The sequence below is a fragment of the Coloeus monedula genome, assembly GCF_965178545.1.
Source record: "Coloeus monedula genome assembly, chromosome: 1".
NCBI lineage: Eukaryota > Metazoa > Chordata > Aves > Passeriformes > Corvidae > Coloeus > Coloeus monedula.
Window position 1 is genome coordinate 44282285 of NC_138781.1, and position 23194 is coordinate 44305478.

Here is a 23194-nt window from a genome sequence, read left to right on the forward strand (position 1 = left end):
TAGCCTACATAAGAGCCTGAACTCTTATTTAGGTTTCCACACTTACCACTGCTCCACCACTTCTTGCCATTGATCACGTAGCTGTTCCCGTCTCGCTCAATGGTGCATTGCATATTGGTGGCATCACTTGAAGCCACATCAGGTTCTGTGTTAAAGGAAAAAAAACAAGCCACCAGATTAAATATAAAGGTAATACAACCTCCACAAATATCAGGCTATATATTCTATTAAAAGTACACTGTTTTGCTACCAGTAGAAAAGCTGTCTGAAGAACCTCACTGCTGGTGGTCAAAAGACCTCCTGTTTTTCAACAGCCTGTTATTCATAGCCAGTTTAAATGTACTTGGTCTTGGACCACCCTTTGCAATCAACAGCCTTCTTCCTTTCCTTGTGTCTTTAAATCCTTTATCCTTCCACTGTACTTACAGGTAGCAGTCATATTTCTCCTCAGCCTTGTTTTCTCCCTCTGGGCTCTTCTCAAGTGAAAATAGAGAGACTGAAACTAATTTTGTGGTGGCATATGAAATAGACCACATGAAGTGGTCAGCAAAATGTCATCAATGATTTTTTGGAACAGGAAAGATTCTTCCTCTCTCCTTTCATCCTTACCATCCACTTTAAAACAGAAGTATCTATTTCCTCTTGGGGAACACAGCAAAACAGAATTTGCAAAGTAAGTGTCTGCAAGGCTGAGTTCTCTCGATTCCTCCTGACACAGGAGGATCAAGATTTTGACATCACATGTTCCAAAAACTACCTTCCTATAGCAAGAGCCAGACTTTCCAGAGATGCTGAATACCACAAGCTTTCAGGAGCAAGACTAAATACAATGTTGAGCTATGGACATAAATCAAGTTATTTTTGAGTTGTATCTAAAACATCTGTGACACACTGCAAAACTACACAACTTTAATCACAATAATGATACTTGGACCCAACTGTGTATGTCTAGAGAACTCCAAAGCACACTACAAGAAAAGGTAAGCTCTATTGCAAACCTGTTTGGTACTATAAATTGTATTTTACTAGTACTAAAATTAAACTGAAAATGTATAGAAAGCAAATACTAATTATTGTAACCATGAAAATTGGCAACTATCAGGAAAGGCAGCAAGGGTGCTTCAGTTTGCATTCACACCTCATAGATGATTTCATATTCAACATATTCACAGATACTGAATTAGTGTAGAAATGTCCACTGTAACACACAACTTGCAGTTTTTTACTTTTTGGTGCATACACCATGTGAAGTTCCTGCCAATTGCCTCTAACTTTTTTCTGGAGAAAAATTTACCTGTCATGCAGAAGCAAGAACTAATCTTCCCTTCTAGGAGGGGCTCCAGCCACTCCTTCTTTTGCTCTTCAGTCCCATACATGTGGAGGACCTCCATGTTTCCCGTGTCTGTAAAAAATCAGCAGTCATGTTTACTGCTCGAGACCCAAAGCCTGTAAGGTGTAAGATGCCCAACTTTTTAATGCTCCCACTGCCATAGTTTTGGGACAGCACTGCTAACCTGGTGCATGACAGTTGAAAACCTCAGGAGCAATAAGGCATCTCCCTGTCTCCTCAGCTATTATGGCATAGTCAAGCTGGCTGAGACCACTGACATCTGGGAGGAAAAGGTTCCACAGACCTTCTGCTTTGGCCAATTCCTGTTGCAAGAATCAACAGAAAAAATATCAGCAACAAGCCTTAAAAAAAAAAAATTAAAATTCAATTCTGGCTTGCTACACATTTTCTTCCCTCCTGCCTACTACACTGTCCAATATATCTGCTGCCATTTTTCAATAGCTATTTTGAAATAATAGGTACAGTCTTTGACTTAAAGTTCAGATATGCCCCTCACAGACCTCATTTTGTTTTTCCCTTCTCTCATTTGTTTCTCTTACCTTTTGCATACTTCCCTATTCCTTTCCTTCCACTGTTCCTCACACTGTTTCTTTCCATGCAGAGTAACTTCTCCAGCAGGATACACCAATCCCTCTTATGCTCTATGTCTGTGTTCTTTTACTGCTAGAGTGCTAAAAATATTTATTGTCCCATACCTTCAGTCTCTCCAGCAGTGGTGGCTTCTTCCATTTGTCCTCAGTATTTCTATGTTCAGCATAATATTTTACTATTTCCTTAGAGAAACAATTTAAAAGATGCTGTTTAAATTAAGAAAACATGTAACACACAAAGAATAATAGTCCTCTTCCAGATCTATGATCCAAGGAGCCAATTATAAAATATTCAACACAGGTTTACATTATATAGTCAGTTGCATTATAAAATTAAATATATAATTGAAAACTCAACTGCAATCTATTAATTTTTCAAGACTTTAAATGTGAGATGACCCCAATCAGTACCTTATTTTATACTACTATTTGGAATGGTTTAAAGTATGTGATGATGGCACTAGGAGGTCAGTATTTTCTGGAGATAAAAGTACCTGTTACCAACAGCACACACAAGAGGCATGAAATAAAAGCCTGATGTACTGACACTTAAGATTCAGGTTTCTGGTTACAACATTCAGATACATAAGTCAGTTAATCTTTTGTTAACTGAAAAAAAAAAAAAACACAAAAATACGTTTTCTCTTCCTGTCAAAATAATTCCTTAACAGATAATGTAAGCAGTCATTCCAAGCACCAGTCATTAGCTGTAAGTAAACACCTATATTCATTAATCTTAGTATTTTCACAAGCATGTTTTACTGAGGGACAGAAGATATTTTCTGCATTTCTACCTGACTTAGGGAAAAAAAAAAATCAGAAAGCCAAAAAAACCAATTCTGCAACAAAAGCCATCTGTACTTCCACAAGGCTAAAAGCTGTACCAACTTTCTAAGCGGAAATTCCTAACCTTCCTAGGATAAGAAGTAAAATGCTACATCTCATTTTCCCTTCCACCAACTATGGACTTTGTGTATATTTCATTAGCTGATTTCAAACATTCATTGGTATTAGATACATTCAGGAATGAGGCTACTTCGATACATTATACAATCCGATTTTTTGTCACAGCCTAAAAAGCAAGAAACAGAAACATTCAGCTTCATATGGTTAAAATCAGCAGTATTTTAAAATAGGCGTTATTCAGTTTGGTATCTTAGAGTTCTAGGTTGTTGTTAGTCTAACAAGTATTTTGGCAACTTCCTTTAAAAAGTAACTCTTTCTAAAAAGAGAAGTTTTTACACTTCAAAAGTTAATAAAAAGCTAAGAGTCACTTTTTAAACAATGCATACAATATTTTAATCCTGAAAAAAAAAATACAGTCTATAATGATTTCTGCTAATCTTTTGCACTGCCACAATCATCACTGCATGAAAATAAGGCTGTTTTGGAAAAAAAAAAAAAACAGAAGGACATGACTTCTATATATATTTTTACATTTTTATAAAGTTTAGTCAGAAAATGTTCCTTTATAAACAGGTTAACTAAAAGCTTTTACCTTCTCAGCTGGATAAATGTGCTGCTTCATGAACTGCTTAACCTTCAGCAAAATTTCTTGGCCTTTTCTACTTTGATGGAAGAGCTCTCCAGAAGTGCTGCGCTGTGTGCTGCTGAAGGATGACCTAGGGAAGAACATTCAACGCAGTAACAAGTAAGACCAGATTTTCCCTCATAATAACATAAGCTGCCTTAGAAAGGCATTTAAATAAATGAAGATGTTGGAAAAGCTTTGCCTTGCCTTTGACCAGTAGTCTAGACCACTCTTACCTTTTTGAGAGCTCTAATCCTCTTTCTGCCAAAGGCTTCACTATCTTTGCAAATTCATGACTGTTTTCTGCAGAAGCATTTCCAGTGAGATACCTGGCATATACACCCTAAAACCGAAAGAAAAACATATATGATATAATTATGCTCTTAAAAGTGTCTCTTTAACACACTGGTGATTTCTTCAACTAGAAAAGTAACACTTAAATGCACAGATTTTTAGAAGGAAAAACTTACTGGGGTATGTTGATATTGGTTTGGGTGCATTTCTGATATAATGGAGATGCTTGTTGCACAAGAGTTAAAAACATATCCCAGCTAAACCAAACTAAAGGAAAATCACAAAAAGTAGTAGTGAAAAAGTAAAAAAGAAAAGAGAAAATACAAATGTCTGCACATGATATGGCAAACGAGCCCAGCCTGTCCCTCAAGCCAACTGACAACAGCATAGACATATGATTATTATTCATGACTAAATGAACTACCCACAGATACCCAAAGCTATATGACATTTCAGCAAATGTGAGGGCATTACCTGGGCTATTGCTGCCATTTTAAAATATGACAAAGCAAGAAAAAAGTTAAAGTTGGATAAAGTAGTGGTAATACGCCGGCAGCGAGAGTACACAGAAACCAGTTCTTCAAAGGAAGGAGTTTCTACAAAAAAACAGAACAGCTTTTTTCAGAATACTCAACGTTTTCTATGATTTTTTTGCCACCTTATTCTTCAAACATTTGAACAATTTTAAGCTTTATGAGACAATTCATTTACACCATGATTGATCATTTCTCATGACATAACTGTGACATGGAGAGACCAAGGGAAGTAGGAGTTGCCAGAATTTCAGATAGCCATAACATTTCCTCCTGCCCTTTGTCTCCACTCCAGTCAGGAAAATAATTTCATCCATGGGAGAAAAGGCTTCTTTTAAAACTTAAATTATATATTTACATTTAAATTTCTTTTTCCTTCCACTATCTCTTAGAAAGGTTCAAAAGAAGTAGCATGTTGTGGCTAAGACAAAGCTTGATAGAACAGAACTATCTAAAGCCTCACCATCAACATGTTTGCTACAATGAAAAAATTATGGAAAAGTTCTTTACAAATGCAAAATGATATGCTTGTGAATTTACCATTTAATTCCTGTTTATAAAGGTAGCATTTCAAATAGAAATCAAGCCAAGGATTTGTTTCAAGAAAAAGATTATGATTTCATACCTATGGTGTCTTTGAAACCCAAGATAGAGCCTTGACCTAAGTCCTTAACAGACGTAGGCCAAAAGTAGAACTGAGTGGCATATGCTAAATCTGCTAAAGGATGACCAGTAGTTGAAAGTTCCCAGTCCAACACTGCCAAAACACGAGCCTTAAATAAAAACAAGAACCTCAAGTAAGTGCTAGAAGACATGTTTTCTCCATCCACAAAGGCACAACCCACTCAATATCCAAGAGTTTTATTTGGTTACTATGTGTTTAAAATTAAAAACACACACTGTAGCTGTCTACAGCAAAAAGAGTTCCTTCTGGCACTATCTAAGGATCTGAAGAAAATTAACATTCACATAGGGATAGAAAGCTAGGCATTTTTCCAAATAAAATCTGATTTAAATCTACAGTTTTGAGTAGTGTTCTTCCTGTCAGAAACTTCCAAACTCTTCTCATATAAGACATGATTGAATTAAAATATCCATCCTAAAGAACAGTAGTACTGAGAGTTGTGTTTCTCTCCCAGTCCTGTTGCCCAGTCCTCTGGCACAGAAATTCACAGCCAGACCATGCACCAGAAAACCTAATTTATCACATTATACATAGAATAACACTTACATGGGGAATTGAATTACTTAAACAGGAAATCAATGACTGCTGAGAGTGAGCCTCTGCTGCAAGCATCCTTGCAATGGTGTCTTCAGCTGGGTGGTCTGATACTCCCCACAGTGTTATTTTGATAAATTCCTATAATCCAACTGGCCTGTCAACCTGAACAACCCCTCCAGCCTACTCATGATCCATGGCTACTTGAAGTACATGAAGTCTTTCCTACACGGTCACTCCTGCATCTACAGAAACAGTTTCTATAGATGACCTAAAATTACTTATGTACAGCTTGATCAATTCCTTCAACTGCATGAGGAACAGCTGGGAGAGTCCCCAAGACTGTCAAATTCCCTTCTCAGGGAATCAATCAGCACATTTAAACCTACGAACCATGTCTATCAAATAATCTATGCACAAAAACTCTGGGAATCTCTGGGATCTGTTACTTTGCCATGAACAGGCGTTGCAGTCATGGTCACAAATTCCAGCCATGTCTTCTGGTCACAACACAGCAGGTAGCATGGAGAAAAAGTAATGAAAATGCAACTGTGTTGATAGCACACATTTATTTTGAAGCACACATATTGTTGATAGCACACTAGGGAAAAAAAAAGGAATCTTTCTTTCCCTAAAGATGAATGAGGAACTCTCAGGGTCTTTGTGATCTACATGTGCTCCATAACTAAACAGCTTTGGCAGATTTCCTTTGTTTTCACTAATGTCATGTATCATGCATTTAGATCCTGCTCCAAAGGCCCTTGTTGTTAACTGAAGCCATACCACAGATGTCAGTGGGCTTTGGATCAGATGCTTATGTAGTTTAATGAAGTGAGCCTTCAGCTGCACTGAATCCAATAGGATTTATGCATATAAAATGCTTTGTTCCTGTACTTTGAAGCAGGGACTAGAACCAATGAATAAATTGAGTATCTCTCAAGTCCAGGCTGAATGGGGGGCTCTGAACAACCTGGTCTAGTAAATGGTATCCCTGCCCATGGCCAAGGCATTGGAAATAGATGATCTCTAAGGTCTCTTCCAATCCAAACCATTCTATGATTCTGTGATTCCATCAATTCTATCTAGCTCTCACAATGAAAGCCAGGACTGTATTAGGTACCTAAAAACCATACACAGAGCATAGAGAAGAGTTCGTTTTCTACTGTTTCTTTTAAAGATGTATCATGCACTAAAATAATCCACATATAAGTGTCCTATTACATGATAGGAGTACAAACAAATGGAGGACCAAAACCTCCTAAACATACAAATACATTTCAACTACCTCTGTTGGGTGGAAGATGATGTTATCTATTCGGAAGTCCCCATGAATCAGGCTTTCTTCATTGTCATCAGGTGGCAAGTTGTTTGCTAACCACTCAGCCAGATTGTTCATGGCAGGAATATCTGTATGAGCAGCTGCATCATACTGTTTTTTCCAAGTTGATACCTTAAAAATACAAACACTCCAACAGATTTTTCAGTCAATTCACAAGTTTTTCAAGAGTATAAAATTTTGAAGCACATGCTTCAGGCTTTGACTATCACCATGTTGCTTGAAAATTCAGTAAAATCCAGTACCTCTGCATTTGCAAATGTGAACTGAGACATCAAAAGATGAAATAAAGACTACATCGATTTCAATCTTATTTACATAGCCCAAACCCAGTGTTAGTCCAAAAGCAAATGAGTATCATTCCCTAAGTATAGCATTACAGAATCAATCTGAATGTAGTAGTGGCTTTAGACTGTGCACAAATAATGGAACTAAGTGAAGGTGTTTAATAGCTAAAATATGATCATTAACAATTTAGCTTGCAAATCAAATAAACATTCAAAGACCAGACAAAACAAGAGAATGTTAAGAGCTGTACCTGTCTTTTGCAGTATCCTGGTCCTCTACCGTATCCTTGGAGACCCAATGACTGCAAATTGAAGGAGTGCAACAGGGCCAGAGTTTCTATCATTGCAAGATACAGAGCAGAACGCTCTGCTGGCCCCACCTCAGGCAGTGAGATGTCTCGGAAGATGCGACCCTAGAAATAGCATCAATCAATGATAATTGGTGGGATGTACACACCAGATGAAAAGAAGTAAAGCTATACATTCCACAACCAAAACCAAATGTAGCGAACCAACACTCCCTATGCAATCAAAAATGCCTCCCTCAGTTATTTTATTCCTCACCCAGGGCCAATGAAGGCATTCACAGTAATCCCAGGTTATTAGTATATGATGTATCTGTAGATGAAAGTCTGAATTAGAACACCAAATCCAGGTATCCTCAAGCTTGGAAAGCACCAGGAAAAATGTTACTGTATTGTCCTGAACAGCTAAATTGCAGAAAAAATACCAATGATGGCCTCAGGGGGCTGGAGGGGCAGGCAGGAAGAGGAGGGGAATGGGTGGGTTGTAGGTACAAAGACTCAAACAATCCAAAGAAATTCACTTGTTTTCTCCTTAAAAGCAGTTGAACACATTTAGAATACGGGTGTGTTGTTCCATTTTCACAATTGCTAAAAACAGAGCAGAGCAGTTCATTGTAGAATTGACAGACTGTACATTTACATACTTAGAAATGTAACAAGGTTTCTTCTTGAGGAATCGCTTTGTTCTAGTCAAAACCAGAAAAATTCTCCATCTTTAATGTAAGAAATCTGTTTCAAATTGTTCACAGCTTTTACATTCTATCACCCTTGATTTATAGTTTTTGTAGGAAGGCTAACTCAATCTTCAGAAACTGGCCCACAAACTTACATTTCTAATTTCCCAGTGAACCTAATGATAAAGTGGGATCCAATAAAAAGGGAAGAGGCCTGAATTCAACTCCTCCTCACACAGGATAAAAAAAAAAAAAAGACACAGTACAGCAGACTTATGCCCAAAATCTAACAGAAAGTGTATCAACTCAGCTACAGCACCCCCAGAGTGGTGGACCACAGACGAAGCTATGCTGTGTTCTTTCTGAAACTAGTGTTTGAACTGGAATCCTGCTTTGTCTTCAAGAACAGTATGTCAGTTCCTATCCTCAATACTAAACAGGCTCCAGGACCTCCAAAGGTTCAGTTTACAGACTAATTTTTTTCCCTCTGACTTATGTATGCTTTTCACAGAAGCAATATTGCCTCATTCCAAGATATCCTTCCAAGAGCTCAAACAAGAACAAGAGGTTAAATACTGAGCTAGAAAATTCAACAAAGTGTGAAATAAGCCCTGGAGAAGCTGAAATCTGTGAGAATCACTGACAGCTAGCATTTCTCAAAAATACCAGAAGATTATTTACACTCATATCACAAAACTGTGCTGGGTAAGGCTCTAATAGAAAGGTTTTAGACAATTTAAAAGCAGCTTGTAGTACAGAGAAGGAAAGAATCTCTCACACTGGAGGACCAACCTGCACATGCTGCATTACATAGAACTCTGTTCCAATGATAGAAATGTCACTGCAGTACAACAAGGGCTCAGGCACTGGAAATCCAGCTGAAAATAAGGCTTTCTGAACACGATATTCTCTATCGACCTGAAAAAGACACCGAAATTTAGGTTCAATTAAAACCTCCCAAACATAAATGAGTGCAGTGAATCCCCTTGAATGTTTAATTACATGTAGAGCACAGAACACAGAAAATGATCCAGCAACTCACTGCATTTCTGGACACATTCAACAGTGTGCTGGACCACCATGCATAGACCCATGTCACCTGCAACACGAAGTGTTTGGAGCTCAGTGGACAATTTTAACTTACCTTGTGTGCTCTAGGTAAAAGGGGACCATGGGGCTTCTTCCTGAGCACAAAAGCCTGCCCACCCTTCTGAAGGTAAAAGGTTGGGTTTGACTGGCCTGAGCTGCAAAGAGAAAGATTAAAATTACTCAAAAATTCAATTACTTACAAATTTGTAAACTTATAATAGAAATGATACTGGCAACAGGCACTGTGACTTGACCAGAACAAAATGGCAGGACGGAGGAAAGCATTCTTCTCAAGAGTTGTTTTGTGTAGGGTTTTTTTTTTTTCAAATCTAGTCTTACAAGGGACCAAGTGATAGCACACAAAATCAGAAGTCAGAGGTTCTATTCCTGCATATAAGAAAGATGTCTTCTTTCCCTGCAGAAAGGTCACAGATAGCCAATTTGTTCTCCTGCAGCATTTACCTCTCCTCCCTAAAGAGACATTATGAACTTACTCAAGGTATGCAGTAGACACTAATCTCAAAATCTTCTGATTGGGAGGAAATTAAACAGAGCAGAATTCTCACTGGCTCATAATTGTATTTGTCTTTCGGAAAGCTGTATTTTAAACAATATAAGCATAAAGGAAGCTCTTCCATTTGGATAGGGACTTTCTATAAGAGCATGTACTGACAAGACAAGGGGGAATGGATTCAAACTGAAAGAGGAGAGCTTTAGATTAGATATTAGAAAAAAATTCTTTACTCTGGGGATGTTGAGGCACTGGAACAGATTGTCCAGAGAAGCTCGGAATGCCCCATCCCTAAAAGCGTTCAAGGCCAGGCTAGATGGAGCTCTGAACAACCTGGTCCAGAAAAAGATGTCCCTACCCACAGCAGGAGATTGGAACTAGATGGTCTTTAAGGTCCCTTCCAGCCCAAAACACTCTGTGATTCTATTCTATGTATGATATTCTAGCACCAAGCCCCACTGTATGCCAGCCTGATCATCCCGTCCATAGATTATGCTTGAGGGACAGCCTGAGTCACAAAGAAAATTAGACACTTCAATCACACACGTGTAAAAGAGAAGGACAACCCAGATAAACTCTTCATTACACCTTGTCTATCATATTCCAATCAAGCCTACTGATCCTTATTTTCCTCAAGGCTCTGTGCTAATCTGCATGCCTTTCTCTTCTTATTCTGGTTCATTTTTAAGATGTATTCTGACTTAGTTCAATAAACAATTAGACAACTATTGGAAAACAAAAATCAAATGGACTTCTGCTTTCATTCCTCCCATCACATTTTCATTCTCCTGGAAGCAGTTAGGGCATAGTTTGTAATATTTTAGTAAGTTTAAGAGACAAATACTCTGCTGAGCACAAAAGAAATTTAGGCCAGCTGAACCCTGAACTGCAATTATATGACAAAGTAGTAAGAGCATAAATACTAACAAAATTTTATCAGATTTTACTATTAACTACTCCCCTAAGGCCCCTCCTAAAGTCTCAACTGAGGTATATACGAGGATCAGGGCACAGCTGCGGATTGAATGCATGTTTTATATTTGCATCAGAAGACAATGAAAAATTGTTCACTGTTTCTTAGTGATAGCTGCAGATAAATTAGTCAAGGTCATGCCTACAAAGGAATCAATCCTCATTTTTAGAATAACTTAACTTCTAATAGCTCCTGATATGAAGTCATGCAACCACTCCACTGATCTGCTGAATGCAAATGAACTCCGTGCTCTGTGGAATAGTGGCTTTGGAGCCTGGGTGTAGCACGTCCCTGGCACACTGCCATAATGCTCTCTGGACATTAACGGGAATCTCGGCACATCCTTGCCTGTTCTCGTGGACTTGCTTTACCTGGTGACAGCCTAATGCTTTTACTATTGATTTCTCAGGCCATGTATGTGCTTCTGAACATTACTATTTGCTGTGCGATTAAAGATGGAGCAGGTCAATTGAGATGTATGTGTAGGCAATATAACAATTGTGGGTGTACTCCGAGGACAGTGCGAAGTCCACCCAACACACAGCCCGGCCACAGACTGCGTGTGAAAGGCCACCCTGGCCGACATCGCAAACTTTGGCTTCTGCAGCAGCTCAAAGGACGAGCCAGGCCATGCCTTTAACTGGACTAAGTCAGAACGCATCTTAAGAATCCGTCGATGGGTGCTGCCCGCCATCCCCACGGAAAAGGGCTCTACCTCTGACCACCCTCCCTGCCAGGCGGCAGCGAGCGGCTCCTCTCCTCTCCCTCCCGGGCGCTCTGAGCAGGGGAGCGGGGCGGCCCCGCCGCCTGTGTCAGTCACCTGTGTTACCTGTACTGCCTGACAGCCAGCGTGCCCGCGGGCTGCCGAGGGAAGCCGGGCAAGCGGCTGCTCAGGTACCGCTCCAGGCTGCCCTGGTCGAAGCGGTGCTGCCGCCGCACCTCGCTGGTGCCCGGCTCCGCCGCCATCCTCGGAGGCCGCACCGGAGCCCCCCCGGCCGGGTCACCCGGAGGCGCCTCGGTCCGTCAAGAAAAGCGCTTCGCAGCCCCCTGGCTGTCGGGGCTGGTCGGTTCTCCTGGAAGACGACGTTTCCCAGGAAGCAAACACCGCCCCGGCGGACACCGTCCCTCAGCCCGCTCGGCTGCCGGGTGTGAGGAGGCGGCCCCGGGAAGGGCCCGCCCCGGCGCTTCCCGGAAGCTCCCGCGGCCGGGCACAGACGTGTCGCTGCCATGGCGGATCCCGGGCGGCTGGAGCGGCTGGAGCGGCGCGTGCGGGAGCTGGAGGAGGAGCTGGCCCGGGAGAAGCGCGGGCGGGGAGCGGCGCGGGCCCGCATCGACACCATGAGCCCCGAGGTGACCGACTCCAACCCCTACAGGTGCGGTGAGGGGCGGGAGGACTGCGGAGGGCTCGGTCAGGATGCGGAGGATGGGGAAGAGGGAGGGCCGTGGCTTGGAACGGCGGGTCCGGGTGAAGCGGGAGAGGCACACGGATGTGGAGAGAGCTCGGACGGGTGGGAATCTGAGGGACGGGGCTGGGTGTGTTCAGGAAGGTGTCAGGCAGTGCCGGAGGCAGATGCTCTGTGCGGAGCAGGGGAGGGATGCTCTCGGATTTCCCATCTGGCTGGGCTGGCAGGGGTGGATGTCAGGGTTACTTTGTATTATCTTGCTTTACAGTACAGGCGGGGGGAGAGAGAGAGAGGGGAAACCTTGTGAGTTTTTCAGCTAGGTTGCTAATAAATGGGACAGGTGTTAGTATTCCTTGAGGTCTTATTGTAATTCCTCCAAATTGTCTATTTTAGAAGTTGGTTTATAGAATTCTTGAGCTTTAGAGATCACTTCCCATCTAGAAATCTGATGGGTTTGTTGGTTTGGGTTTGTTGGTTTTTTTTTTCCTTAATACAAGTTGATACTTATACTTTCATGAAAAAATGCAATAGAGGGGTAAAAGATTACTTTAAAATCCTTTCAGTTATCCTCAGAACCTGATAGTCTCTACTTTTTTTTTAATGTTATGTTAATCTAATCAAATCGATCAGAAAACAGTGCAAGTCTTCACTAGTTTGCTGCCATATGGTTCATTACCAAAAAGAGGTGTCACCTTTCATTCTGTAAATCTGCAATTCATTTACAAAAATAGCTGTGTCCTCCTGATTTCATCAATATTACTCATACCAATAGAATAAGTACATGAGTTTCTGCAGGGTTAGGACTCTGGTGCAAATAGGAAAGCATCTACTCTGTTACTCAGACTCTACCTAGCTGGCAATCACAACTGCAGTGGAAACAGTAGGCTTGAGTTTAGTGCTTGGTGAGGTTATTTCTAAAGCAAAAGTAATTTTAAATACCTGAAAAGCAAAATTGCTGTTAGAAGCATAAAGAACATTTTCTGTGTAACATTGGTTTTTTTTTGGTTTTTTTTGTAGTCGTTTGATGGCATTAAAAAGAATGGGAATTGTCAAAGACTACGAGGTAGGATTCTGTCTGAAATGAAACATTGCTTGCATTTTTTCCCTGGGAGGACCACTTTTGATACACTGATATACTGATTATTTCTTTTTACAGAAAATCCGTACCTTTACAGTTGCAGTAGTAGGTGTAGGTGGCGTTGGCAGTGTGACTGCTGAAATGCTGACAAGGTGTGGCATTGGTAAGGTAATGAGAGTTTTTTCTTCTTCTATGTCTTTACAGCAGATGGACTAGTCCTCTTTGTAAAGAATTTGATTTGATTTCATTCTGTTGATTTTACCCAAATAAAAGAATGTTGTAAAGAAGGCACTCAAGAACAGCACCTGTGTAAACATCACACATGAAGAGTCTGTATTTTTATTATGCTGGTAAAATTGATTTATTTAGGGCTTAATCCTGTATCATGTGGATGATTCTTGTTTGGATGCTTGTCATCTCCACATTCTTATATGAACCCATTTATCTAATCTTCATGCTGGATTATTGCAAAAAGAAAACAAAATAAAGAAGAAGGAGGGGGTGTTTCACGTAAAAGATAAAGTCTTATGAGAACCAAGTTTGTATTCATGAAATTGAAATGTAGTAGATGCCAAACATATTTTTATCACAAACATTATTTGTCACGTGGCAGCAAGTAGGAATGTAATAAGAGAGATGATACTGTTCATGTAGGTTAATCTGTTGAATATTCTTAGTTTAGATCAAATGACAAGATAATTTTTTATTAAGTAATTTTAATGACTTAACAGATTGGTTCAGTTTTTCACATCCTTATGATGTTGGTACCTCTTGTGTGTGAACTGAATAGGCCTGGGAGGGAGGGAGGGAGGTTGGTTGGGGATGGGTTTTTTTAATGTTTTTGGTCATAGAATTAGTTTTGTTGTTCAAAATGCCTTGCCATAGTGCTCTGTTTGCAGAGTCTCTGGAGATTCACACATGGTAAAACAATCTTTATTGTAGCTGCTTCTGTTTGATTATGACAAAGTGGAACTGGCAAACATGAACAGACTCTTCTTCCAACCTCATCAAGCTGGATTAAGTAAAGTGCAAGCAGCAGAACATACTTTGAGGTATAACTTGGAGAAATGGGTGTCAAAATGTATTTAGCCAGGATGCTGCTCCAGAAAACCAATGTTTCACTCGTAATCATTTGCAAAGGAGGATTATCTAATTTGGGAATTTGGGTATAAAATATTTGTGGGGATGATGGATGCTTCAAAGACATTTTTGTAGTGGCCAAAACCTTAATGTGAGTCTGCTTTTTAAATATAACAAGTCTTGCTCAGAAATTTGGTATAAATGATACCAATTAAATATGTTGCAGGGTTTTTTCTCATCTAATCTGAATTTTTGACAAATATGGGTGACTAGAAACTTAAGACAACCCTTATGAAGTGAGGGAGTAGAATGCAAATTATCATTGTATTCTTTACTATTGACTCCTGTTATTTCCTCCATAAGGAATATTAATCCTGATGTTCAGTTTGAAGTACATAACTACAACATCACAACACTGGACAACTTTGAACACTTCATGGGTAGAATAAGGTAAAATCCCCCAACTTTAGCATATTGCTAGCTTCTGCTGATGTGTGGTTCTACGCAGCTTCACGTTTTTCTTGCTGGGGCTCTTTTTCAATTTAATAACTCCCAATTGAAAACCTCTGGGACATATATGTATATGAAGACATTCCTGCCTAGATGTGTTCTCTACAGCTGACATCTATTTCTACTGTTACATAGTTATTTCTTATATGAGTGCATCTTTAGATCTCCAACCAAAATTGTGGGGTTTCCATTATAGAAAACAGATCAGATCATATCTTGAGTGCTCTGTAATGGTTTCAGGTAAGATTTTTAGAATGAAGAAAGAAAATAGTTGTTAGTGGATCTCATCGAGATTTGAAATAATTTATACCATTTGCAGTTCTGTTGTAGAAAGATACAATTCTCCAATACTTTGTACTGTGAGTGTATACTATATAAAACAGTCTAAAATGCTCATATATTTAAATCCCAGCTTCAGCATGGTGTTGTTTCTACAACCAGCAGATCTAAGATGCTGGTTGTATCTGTACTGCATTTCACAAGTTTTGTTAGAAATTCACTTCTCTTGGGCTTCTGTACTCTAAAGCAGCATGTTGGTTGCTGTGGTGGTGTTTTGTTCTGCCAGCAGTTTCATGTAAACTTCTGATGCTTGTTTCAGTAACGGTGCACTGGAGGAGGGGAAGCCTGTGGATCTGGTTCTAAGCTGCGTGGACAACTTTGAGGCTCGCATGGCAATTAACACGGTAAGGCCACCAAAGGCATGAGCTTGTGCAAGTCTATTTTCTCCTATAAATAATGTTAGGAATTGTGGGGCTATAGAAAAGACAGGAACTTAAAAAGAATTTCCTAATTAATGACCCCCTTGGCTTGAGGAATCTGAGCTTTTACCCAGTTCTTATAAATCCATTTTATGTGTATAAATATAACTGTAGACTTTTTAGTTACTCTCAGCTAATGGTTAGTAAAAGATCAAAGTGTCATAAGCTCTGTCTTTTCAAATTACTCTGTTTATATAAAGGTATTTTCAAAGGCTGGTATGTTCAACCTTACAAACTTTTAAAGACTTTCTATAGCTAATTGTATACTTCATATGACTTTTTGTATCCTAAAAATGCTGTGTACCTAATCAAACTGTTTTTCTTTATAGTAGCAGCCAATGTAGGGTATATGCCAAATGTATGTTTTCTGTTATCCTTCAGCTGACTTGATCCATAAATTGCAGGCACTGTATCAAAGCCTCTAAAAATTGTTTGTGGAATTATATTCTGTAGTGTGCTGTAACTGGGTCACTGAAGTCTGTATTTGTTAAAACATCTCAGGTCCTCAGGAAAGCACAAAGGGCTGGCTTCATGAGGGCAACTTTAATTTGCTGTTTGATTTTTCCTTTGATAAATAATTTCTATTCTATCTCTTCATGTCCCTTTTTCTGACCAAAGCCTTTTTGCCTGAAAGCAGGGAGATAAATGTGTTTCATCAGTCCCAATTTATCACATTTTTTGGGTTCCTTTTCTTTCCATTGAACTTCAGCAGTACTGACATGTGTGTTTCTGTGTTTATAAGGCCTGCAATGAACTTGGACAAATCTGGATGGAGTCTGGAGTGAGTGAAAATGCAGTGTCAGGACACATACAGCTGATCATACCCGGTGAATCTGCTTGTTTTGCGGTACGTGGTGCTCTGCTGAACTGTTCACTTGCCTTTTAGAGTGGGACTGGGAATGTGAAGATTAGCTGGCTAGGGAGTGTGATCCTGGCACAGCTGATGCAGTAGCTTAAAATTTTCTGTGGGACTTCTTGAATGCTTTTTTACAGCTTAATTTCTCTATTGTCCCTCAGTGTGCTCCTCCACTTGTAGTAGCGGCAAATATTGATGAGAAGACATTGAAACGAGAAGGAGTTTGTGCAGCCAGTCTTCCTACAACCATGGGTGTTGTGGCAGGAATGCTTGTACAGAATGTTCTCAAGTAAGTGACTGAGTTGTTGCTATTTGATGTGTACAGCAAATAGATGAGAAAAAAACCTCTGAAACTCTGAAGGAACATTTCATAATGACAGGTCTGATTCTTTTTACATGTTCATGGCCTGTTTCCTAATGGCATTGGCAACATTGAACAGGGCTTGAATTTTAAATAGGACTTTTCAGGGGTAAGAAGCAGTTTCAGTGTTTTCCAGAGAATTTTTGTTACTGCATACACACATGCACATTGTTTTCGTAGTTCTGCATTTAAACATGCTCTGATTTGACGTCATTAAGTTCTACATAAAAAATGCTACAGTGCTGACTTGTCTTGGAAATTTTGTACATGGACAATGAATAAATTACTTCTCTTGCAGTGTTTGCATTCTAAAAACCTGAGGGGAATTAAAAATAGTTACAGAGCAATATGGCATATTTTACGATCTAAAAAAAGTACTGTCACATGACTCCGACTGCTCAAAGAATTGCATGCATCAGCAAGGAAAATATTTGAACAACTTTGTACTCATTTTCAAAATGATGCAGTGTTTTACAAGAATCTTTGAGGATGCGATTGTATTTAGCCTGCTTTTAGCCTTAGCTTGGTTTGGTCAGAAACACAAAAATTTCAAGTTACCAAGGAATAGAAGTACTGTTTGCAGATGTGCCTATCAACAACAAAGCTTCATTTTCAGCTGTGCAGAGAGAGGTGTTTTTCTTGAACAAAGAATACAAACATTGCAGCTTAATTAGAATCTTTGTTTTAATTGCAAATCTGACCCTACAATAAAGATGACTGAAGTGATTCTGATTAGCTCTGAAAACTTCCCCATTGTAATACAGGACACCTGAGTGTTCCAAGCCATGGATTGAGGCATGGGAGAACACTGCTTACATAGAGCCCTAAAAACATTTTTTGTGAGACTGCAGCTGAGTTATTCTCACACACCTTGAGAGGATGGGGTTCTGTATTGATCCAGTTATTCTGTTGCCAGCTGACTACAGCATGACTGGATTTAAGGCAATGAAAGTAACTGCAAACTGCACAAGTGTGAAAGTGTATTCTAAAAGTTCTTTGAGGAAAAATTATTCCTTGAGCAACTGAAGTTTTAGGTTTTCACCTGTATTACAAGCTCCTTCTTTCTCTGTGTTTCTAGATACCTGTTAAACTTTGGTACTGTGAGTTATTATCTTGGTTACAACGCGATGCAGGATTTCTTCCCAACTATGTCTATGAAGCCAAACCCCCAATGTAGTGACCACAATTGCAGAAAACAGCAAGAAAATTATAAGGTAAAAATGATGTGGGTTTGTTTGGGGGCTTCCCCCCCCCCCCCCCTTCTTAAAATCTTAAGAACAAAGCAAGCTACAAATCTCTAGTAAAAGAAAATGTTCATTGCTACTCCAATTTTCAGCAGCCTTGTCTTCACATGGTTGCACATTTCTAAATATACCCTACTTAGAGTTATCTTAAAGGGTAGGAAGAATGGCTTGCATTCAGTTAAGGAATATTTTTTTCTACGTAATTGCTCAACCTTTCTGGCAGTCTTACCTTTCTGAGTGTTTATGGGTTTGGTGTTTTTGTCAGTTTGCAGGTATTCTGCCTTTCTGCTCCTAAGCAATCACCATTTAGAACTTATCTTATCTCACATATTGAAAGAAATGTGAATGTTAGGCTTGATCTTCTTTGCTGTTGTTGGAATTAGACTGTTAATTTTTGGTTATTGAGGGGTTTATTTTTTTGTGTTTTCCCTCCAGAAAAAAGAAGCTGCAAGACCAAAAGAAGAAGTAATTGAAAAGGAAGAAGAAATAGTACATGAAGACAATGACTGGGGTAAGTCATCAACTGAAGACTAAATGATGTTCCCAGTTACTGAGATTCAGTTTGGGTGAACAGAGTTTAGGATATATATAATGCTTATAGTTCTTTTGTTTTGTAACTTATACTGTGTAATTACTATTGGCTTTTCACAGGTTTGGAAAGTAATTTTAGCACAACTTGATGATGTGTTTTTAGTGCAATGTGCAGGTTTTAGGCTCAAAATGTAACTGCTGCTTGAATAAAGAACTTTCTCAGAGGATGGTCTGAAGATGAGAGAGATATGACAAGATGTATTAACTGCATATTCCTTTTAAATATACTAAAGAGCAGTTTTCATTTCCATAACCACTGTGCTGAGGCATCCCATGGATTTTTATATTCCTCTGCGGGTTTTAAATTAGAAGGAATTGTCTTAAGGATTAGAAGGAATTGTTTTAAGGAATGGTAAATGTGTTTTATATAACCATTTATATAAAGAATGGAGATATACATGTTTATTACATGAGAAAGAAAATCTTACAATTGAGAGAAGAGTCCTCATGGTAGGATTTAAATGATAAGAACAAGGACGAGATGCCATTCTTGTCCACAAGTTGCCTATATAGAATCATTTCATATATTGTAAAGGGAAAATATTTGTATTGATAATGGAATGAAGTTGTTGAACTTAAAGGGCTTCCTGCTTTTAATTGCTTTCTGTTTTGGAAAAGTAGCTGCAGCTTTCCTCTCACTGTGATAGCTTGGTGATTAAAGAACTTTTTCTTCTAACTTTTAATGGAGTTCTTGTTTCCTTTTAATGCAAAGGCATCGAATTAGTATCAGAAATTTCAGAAGATGAGCTGAAGGCTGCATCTGGCCCTGTACCTGATCTTCCTGAGGGAATTAGTGTAGCATATACTATCCCAGACAAGGTAATGTATTTATTTTTTATGAATTTTTGAAATACACATTGTAGATTAAATTTATAATATCAACCAGTTTGGTTCCCCTTTAAACTTAAAAGAGAATTCCATCTTGAACAATTGCAGTGAGACTGGACCCTCAGTACATCGTGATTGGTACCTTCTATGGACCAGTTCTGTGTTTCTATTAAATACATTTCTTTTAAGTTTGGATGCTAGTGTGAATGTACTTCTGAGATGATAGGAATGAATGCATTTGGGGGCTGGGGGAAGGACAGCAAATGTGAATTTCTCAGTTGATATTTTGGTGACTAAATAATTTTTATCATACATATCTTGTAAAAGCTGTATATAGTGAAAGAGCAATGTGTATGCCTGGGGAACAGAGAATCTGGATGTATTGCAGTAAGAACATTCTAACTCCTAGTCAAAATAGTTTACAATTTAAGCTTAAAATCACTTAGGCCTAATCTCACAATCGGGTGCCTGGTTCTAGGAATATGGTGTGGTGTAACAGCAATAAAGCTGATCTGTGGGGAGTTTCTTTGTTAACTTTTTTTGTTGACAACTTTTTCTTCCTGTTCCTAACAGGAAGAGAATTTAATGACTGGGGAGACAGTAGCAGAGTCTGAAGAAAGCCTAGAAGAACTCATGGCCAAAATGAGAAACATGTAGATAAACAAATATTAAGTACAACTTTCATGAGTTTGGATAGACGTTGGATTTTGAGAAGACCAGATTTCATATTTTTCTTTTTTTTACCTCCATTGAAGCTTACCTTTACCTTTCTGATGAAACAGATCTGTTATAGGGGCAGGAAGGACACAGATTTACATTGTTTGTTTATATTCTGTTTTCTCATCATGTCTTTATTAACATATAGAGCTGTGCTACTGTAAATTTTAGTGACTCAGCATTAAGTGACCAGATACTAAGTGTAAAATAAAAAGGACATGCATAAACTGAAAAAGCAGGCACAGCACGTTATATGCCCTATCACGTGATGAGAATAGAACATAGAACAGGACAAAGGAAAGATGAAATCTGCTGGAGTGGACTGAGTAGGTGAAGGGCAGATAGTGCCTCTCTCATGTTGCTGCTCCTCATTATCCAGGCACTTGTACTTGGTTGTTGCTCACTGGTCCAAAGTCTTGGCATGGATCATGCTGTGGCTACTTTTTTTGAGTAATGAGAACATCTAAGCCTTTTCATCTGCCTTAAATATCCCTGGGATTGAATTTTCTTTATCAGTGTCTTACTACTGCTTGTCTTTAAACAGCTGCCTATGTTTTGTATGTGATAATGTTTTGAGTATACTGTAAGAAGGTGAAGTCTTTTGTTAGTATTACATTAGCAGACTGCATATCAGCATGCCACTATTTTTCCTGGCAGATGCTTTTCATGACAAAATTATGAGCAACACTGGAAAGAACCAGAGATTTTATCTACCTTTTCAAAAGTCTAAATACTATACTTTTGTTGGTTACTGAAAGTTTAGCTATAATTCTGATCACTCCCCATCACATGGGCTATATTAAGGAATATAGTCTGAGTTTGCATAGAAAGTCTTCTAAAATTAGATGCTATAAATTTTGAGTTTTGCAAATATCTTCATTGGAGTAGCTCACCTGTTGTATTTGTCTTGTAAATGACATTAGTACAGTCATATAACCTTTTAAATGGCCACGTGTTAAACTGACCTGTAAATATTTGCATCCTGGAGTGCCAGTACCCTGCAGAACTGGAAGGATCAGTTTCAAGTATTTTAACTACTGTGGATATTAGATCCAGAACTTGCTAATTATTTCAGCCTCAGCAGTATAAAACAAATATTTCCACAGTGTGCTGCAGCCAACACAGCTGTTAATGGCAGTAGTAGTATCCCACTAATGTGGAAAGAGAGAGCAACATCATGGTGGTGCCTCTGTTTCTTAGGGCAGCTGAATGAATACCTATTAGTTATACTAATAACTAGTTTAAAAAATGTTTCATTTCTAAGTAATGATTACAAACTTCAAAATCAGCTTCCTCCACAGCTGACATCAGATTAAATTATACACAGAAATCATCTCTGCAACCAGTGAGGGAGATTTTGGGTGCATTTTGAGAGTGGGGCATTATACTGTAAAATTGAAGTGGTTTTTTTGGATTGAGTTCTATTTTGGAAAAACAAGGTTTTAGAAATGAACTGTAAAGAAAGATTGGAAATAGAATAATGAGACCATTAAAAAGGTAGATACTTTAATCTGTGTCACTAAGTCTACGTTAGCTTGACGCAGTGTCAATTTACGTGTTACTTATATTTCTCTGTGACTTTCACCTTTCTGTTGGGAACAATAAAAGCCAGGCACACAGCTGGCTCTGGAGATTCTGAGGCAAATGGCTGACTCATTTCTACAACAGCTCAGATCATCCTGACTCTGAACTATTTGGCTGACATGACTGCTATCACAGGATTGACAGCTATATGAGAGAAACTTCAAGGACACTTTTATGAGGGAATTAATACATTTTTGTATGCCCTGTTAGAGAGTACCCGAAATGGTTCTCATGTTACTTTTAGACTTTCAACTTGTATATACAAGAAGAATTTGAAATAATCAGAAAATAAATTAAAGATGATTGTATGTGTCAATGGTTAAAATTATTTAAAAATAAACAGCATCCAAAAAAGCAGCTTTAAGGACTTTTTAAAATTAAAAATACATTTACATGTATAATGTACTCCAACTGTAAAACATAATAGAAAATTTATTGCTTCCTTGGTTATGAACTAACAAATCAAAGCATATATATTGCCATGATTTAAGTCCAGCTTTGTTTATTGTGGCAATCTTATAAAAGAAGTGTTCAGTTTTTACAGTGTCTCATGAACATTATTAAGATGTTGATATTCTGACAGTGTAATTTAATCTCCATTGAAACTGGTGACCCTCTGCTTTGAGGTGGAGTTCTCCTACACCGAAGTATTATCTGGCATACCCCATATCTATAAATGACTTTTCCTTGCTGTCCATGAGGTACAACTCCATGGAAACTGTCTTGTAAGCTTTCTTTGGGTTCACAGGCTAGGCACAGGATCCCTCACTGTCTTTGCCAAATGGCAATGGATGACCCGGATCTGATAGGGAACAATTTTTTATTTTGATTTTCTATTCCAAAACCAACCCTGCAAGCTATGAGGAACTTGGAGAGAAGTTGGTCAATGGAAGAATAGTAACAGTTCAGCAACAGTAACACTGAGGATCTAGAAAGTAGCTTCTTACTTAAGCTAGCAACAATAAGGAAAACCATTTAGGAGAGGAAGATATATCGCTGTACATGTTAGAATCAGGGGTGACAAGCTAGACCAGACATCTGATAATTCTTTAGAGGAGAGAATCACCAGCTGTAAGAACATCAGGCAACATACACACACAAGCTGAGTAGGCTGAGGTTTTGGGGGGTTATTTTGGTTTGGGGTTTTTTGCATGTGTATTTGTTTGTTTTTCCTTTTGCCCCTCTTCTTAGTTGGTGACAATCCTGCAAAGAACTTTCCAGTTTTCAAAACTTTCCAAGGTAGCTGAAAAAGAGTGGTAATACCCTTGCTTTGCTTACAAACCCATTTTCTGAATAAGAGGAAAATATCCAGAGAACTATTACAAAGTGTCAACTCTTAGTGCTCTATCCTAACACCTTCAAGAGATATTTCGGATTTTTTTTCAACTAAACCTTAATATTAAAAATCAAATTTGGGTTGTATATTTGTGCTGTCAGTTTTATACACTTTTCTTTTTACTGCATTTCCAAAATATTAAGTTCCTCCTAATC

At 38.7% G+C, this 23194-nt stretch overlaps 2 protein-coding genes across 4 annotated transcripts in view; one reads left to right on the forward strand and one right to left on the reverse strand.

Moving 5' to 3' along the window:
• The window catches only part of ACAD11 (acyl-CoA dehydrogenase family member 11), a 29182-nt gene extending 17350 nt beyond the window's left edge, over window positions 1–11832 (reverse strand). For 2 of the 3 annotated variants that reach the window (XR_014226918.1, XM_082292929.1), the window contains exons 1-13: window positions 11523–11832; window positions 9265–9364; window positions 8913–9038; window positions 7393–7554; window positions 6804–6968; window positions 4925–5072; window positions 4241–4362; window positions 3709–3815; window positions 3440–3563; window positions 2047–2124; window positions 1515–1653; window positions 1295–1402; window positions 47–145 (exon numbers count right to left, since the gene is read on the reverse strand). Coding sequence is in view for 2 of the 3 variants with exons in the window: in XM_082292929.1 (XP_082149055.1) it covers window positions 47–145; window positions 1295–1402; window positions 1515–1653; window positions 2047–2124; window positions 3440–3563; window positions 3709–3815; window positions 4241–4362; window positions 4925–5072; window positions 6804–6968; window positions 7393–7554; window positions 8913–9038; window positions 9265–9364; window positions 11523–11659 (1615 nt within the window). In the remaining variant the exon portion in view is untranslated. Of the gene's footprint in view, window positions 1–46; window positions 146–1294; window positions 1403–1514; window positions 1654–2046; window positions 2125–3439; window positions 3564–3708; window positions 3816–4240; window positions 4363–4924; window positions 5073–6803; window positions 6969–7392; window positions 7555–8912; window positions 9039–9264; window positions 9365–11513 lie in introns of all 3 variants that reach the window. The other variant, XM_082292930.1, reaches the window with a different exon arrangement.
• An 88-nt stretch (window positions 11833–11920) lies between these two features.
• On the forward strand, window positions 11921–22156 carry UBA5 (ubiquitin like modifier activating enzyme 5; the record flags this gene model as incomplete). Its single annotated transcript, XM_082298883.1, has 12 exons — window positions 11921–12066; window positions 13114–13159; window positions 13253–13342; window positions 14117–14226; window positions 14618–14704; window positions 15363–15447; window positions 16265–16369; window positions 16540–16667; window positions 17818–17953; window positions 18419–18494; window positions 19287–19393; window positions 19976–22156. The coding sequence occupies 12 exons, from the start codon at window positions 11921–11923 to the stop codon at window positions 20057–20059; spliced, it is 1200 nt and encodes a 399-aa protein (XP_082155009.1). The 3' UTR covers window positions 20060–22156.
• Window positions 22157–23194: the final 1038 nt, after the last annotated feature.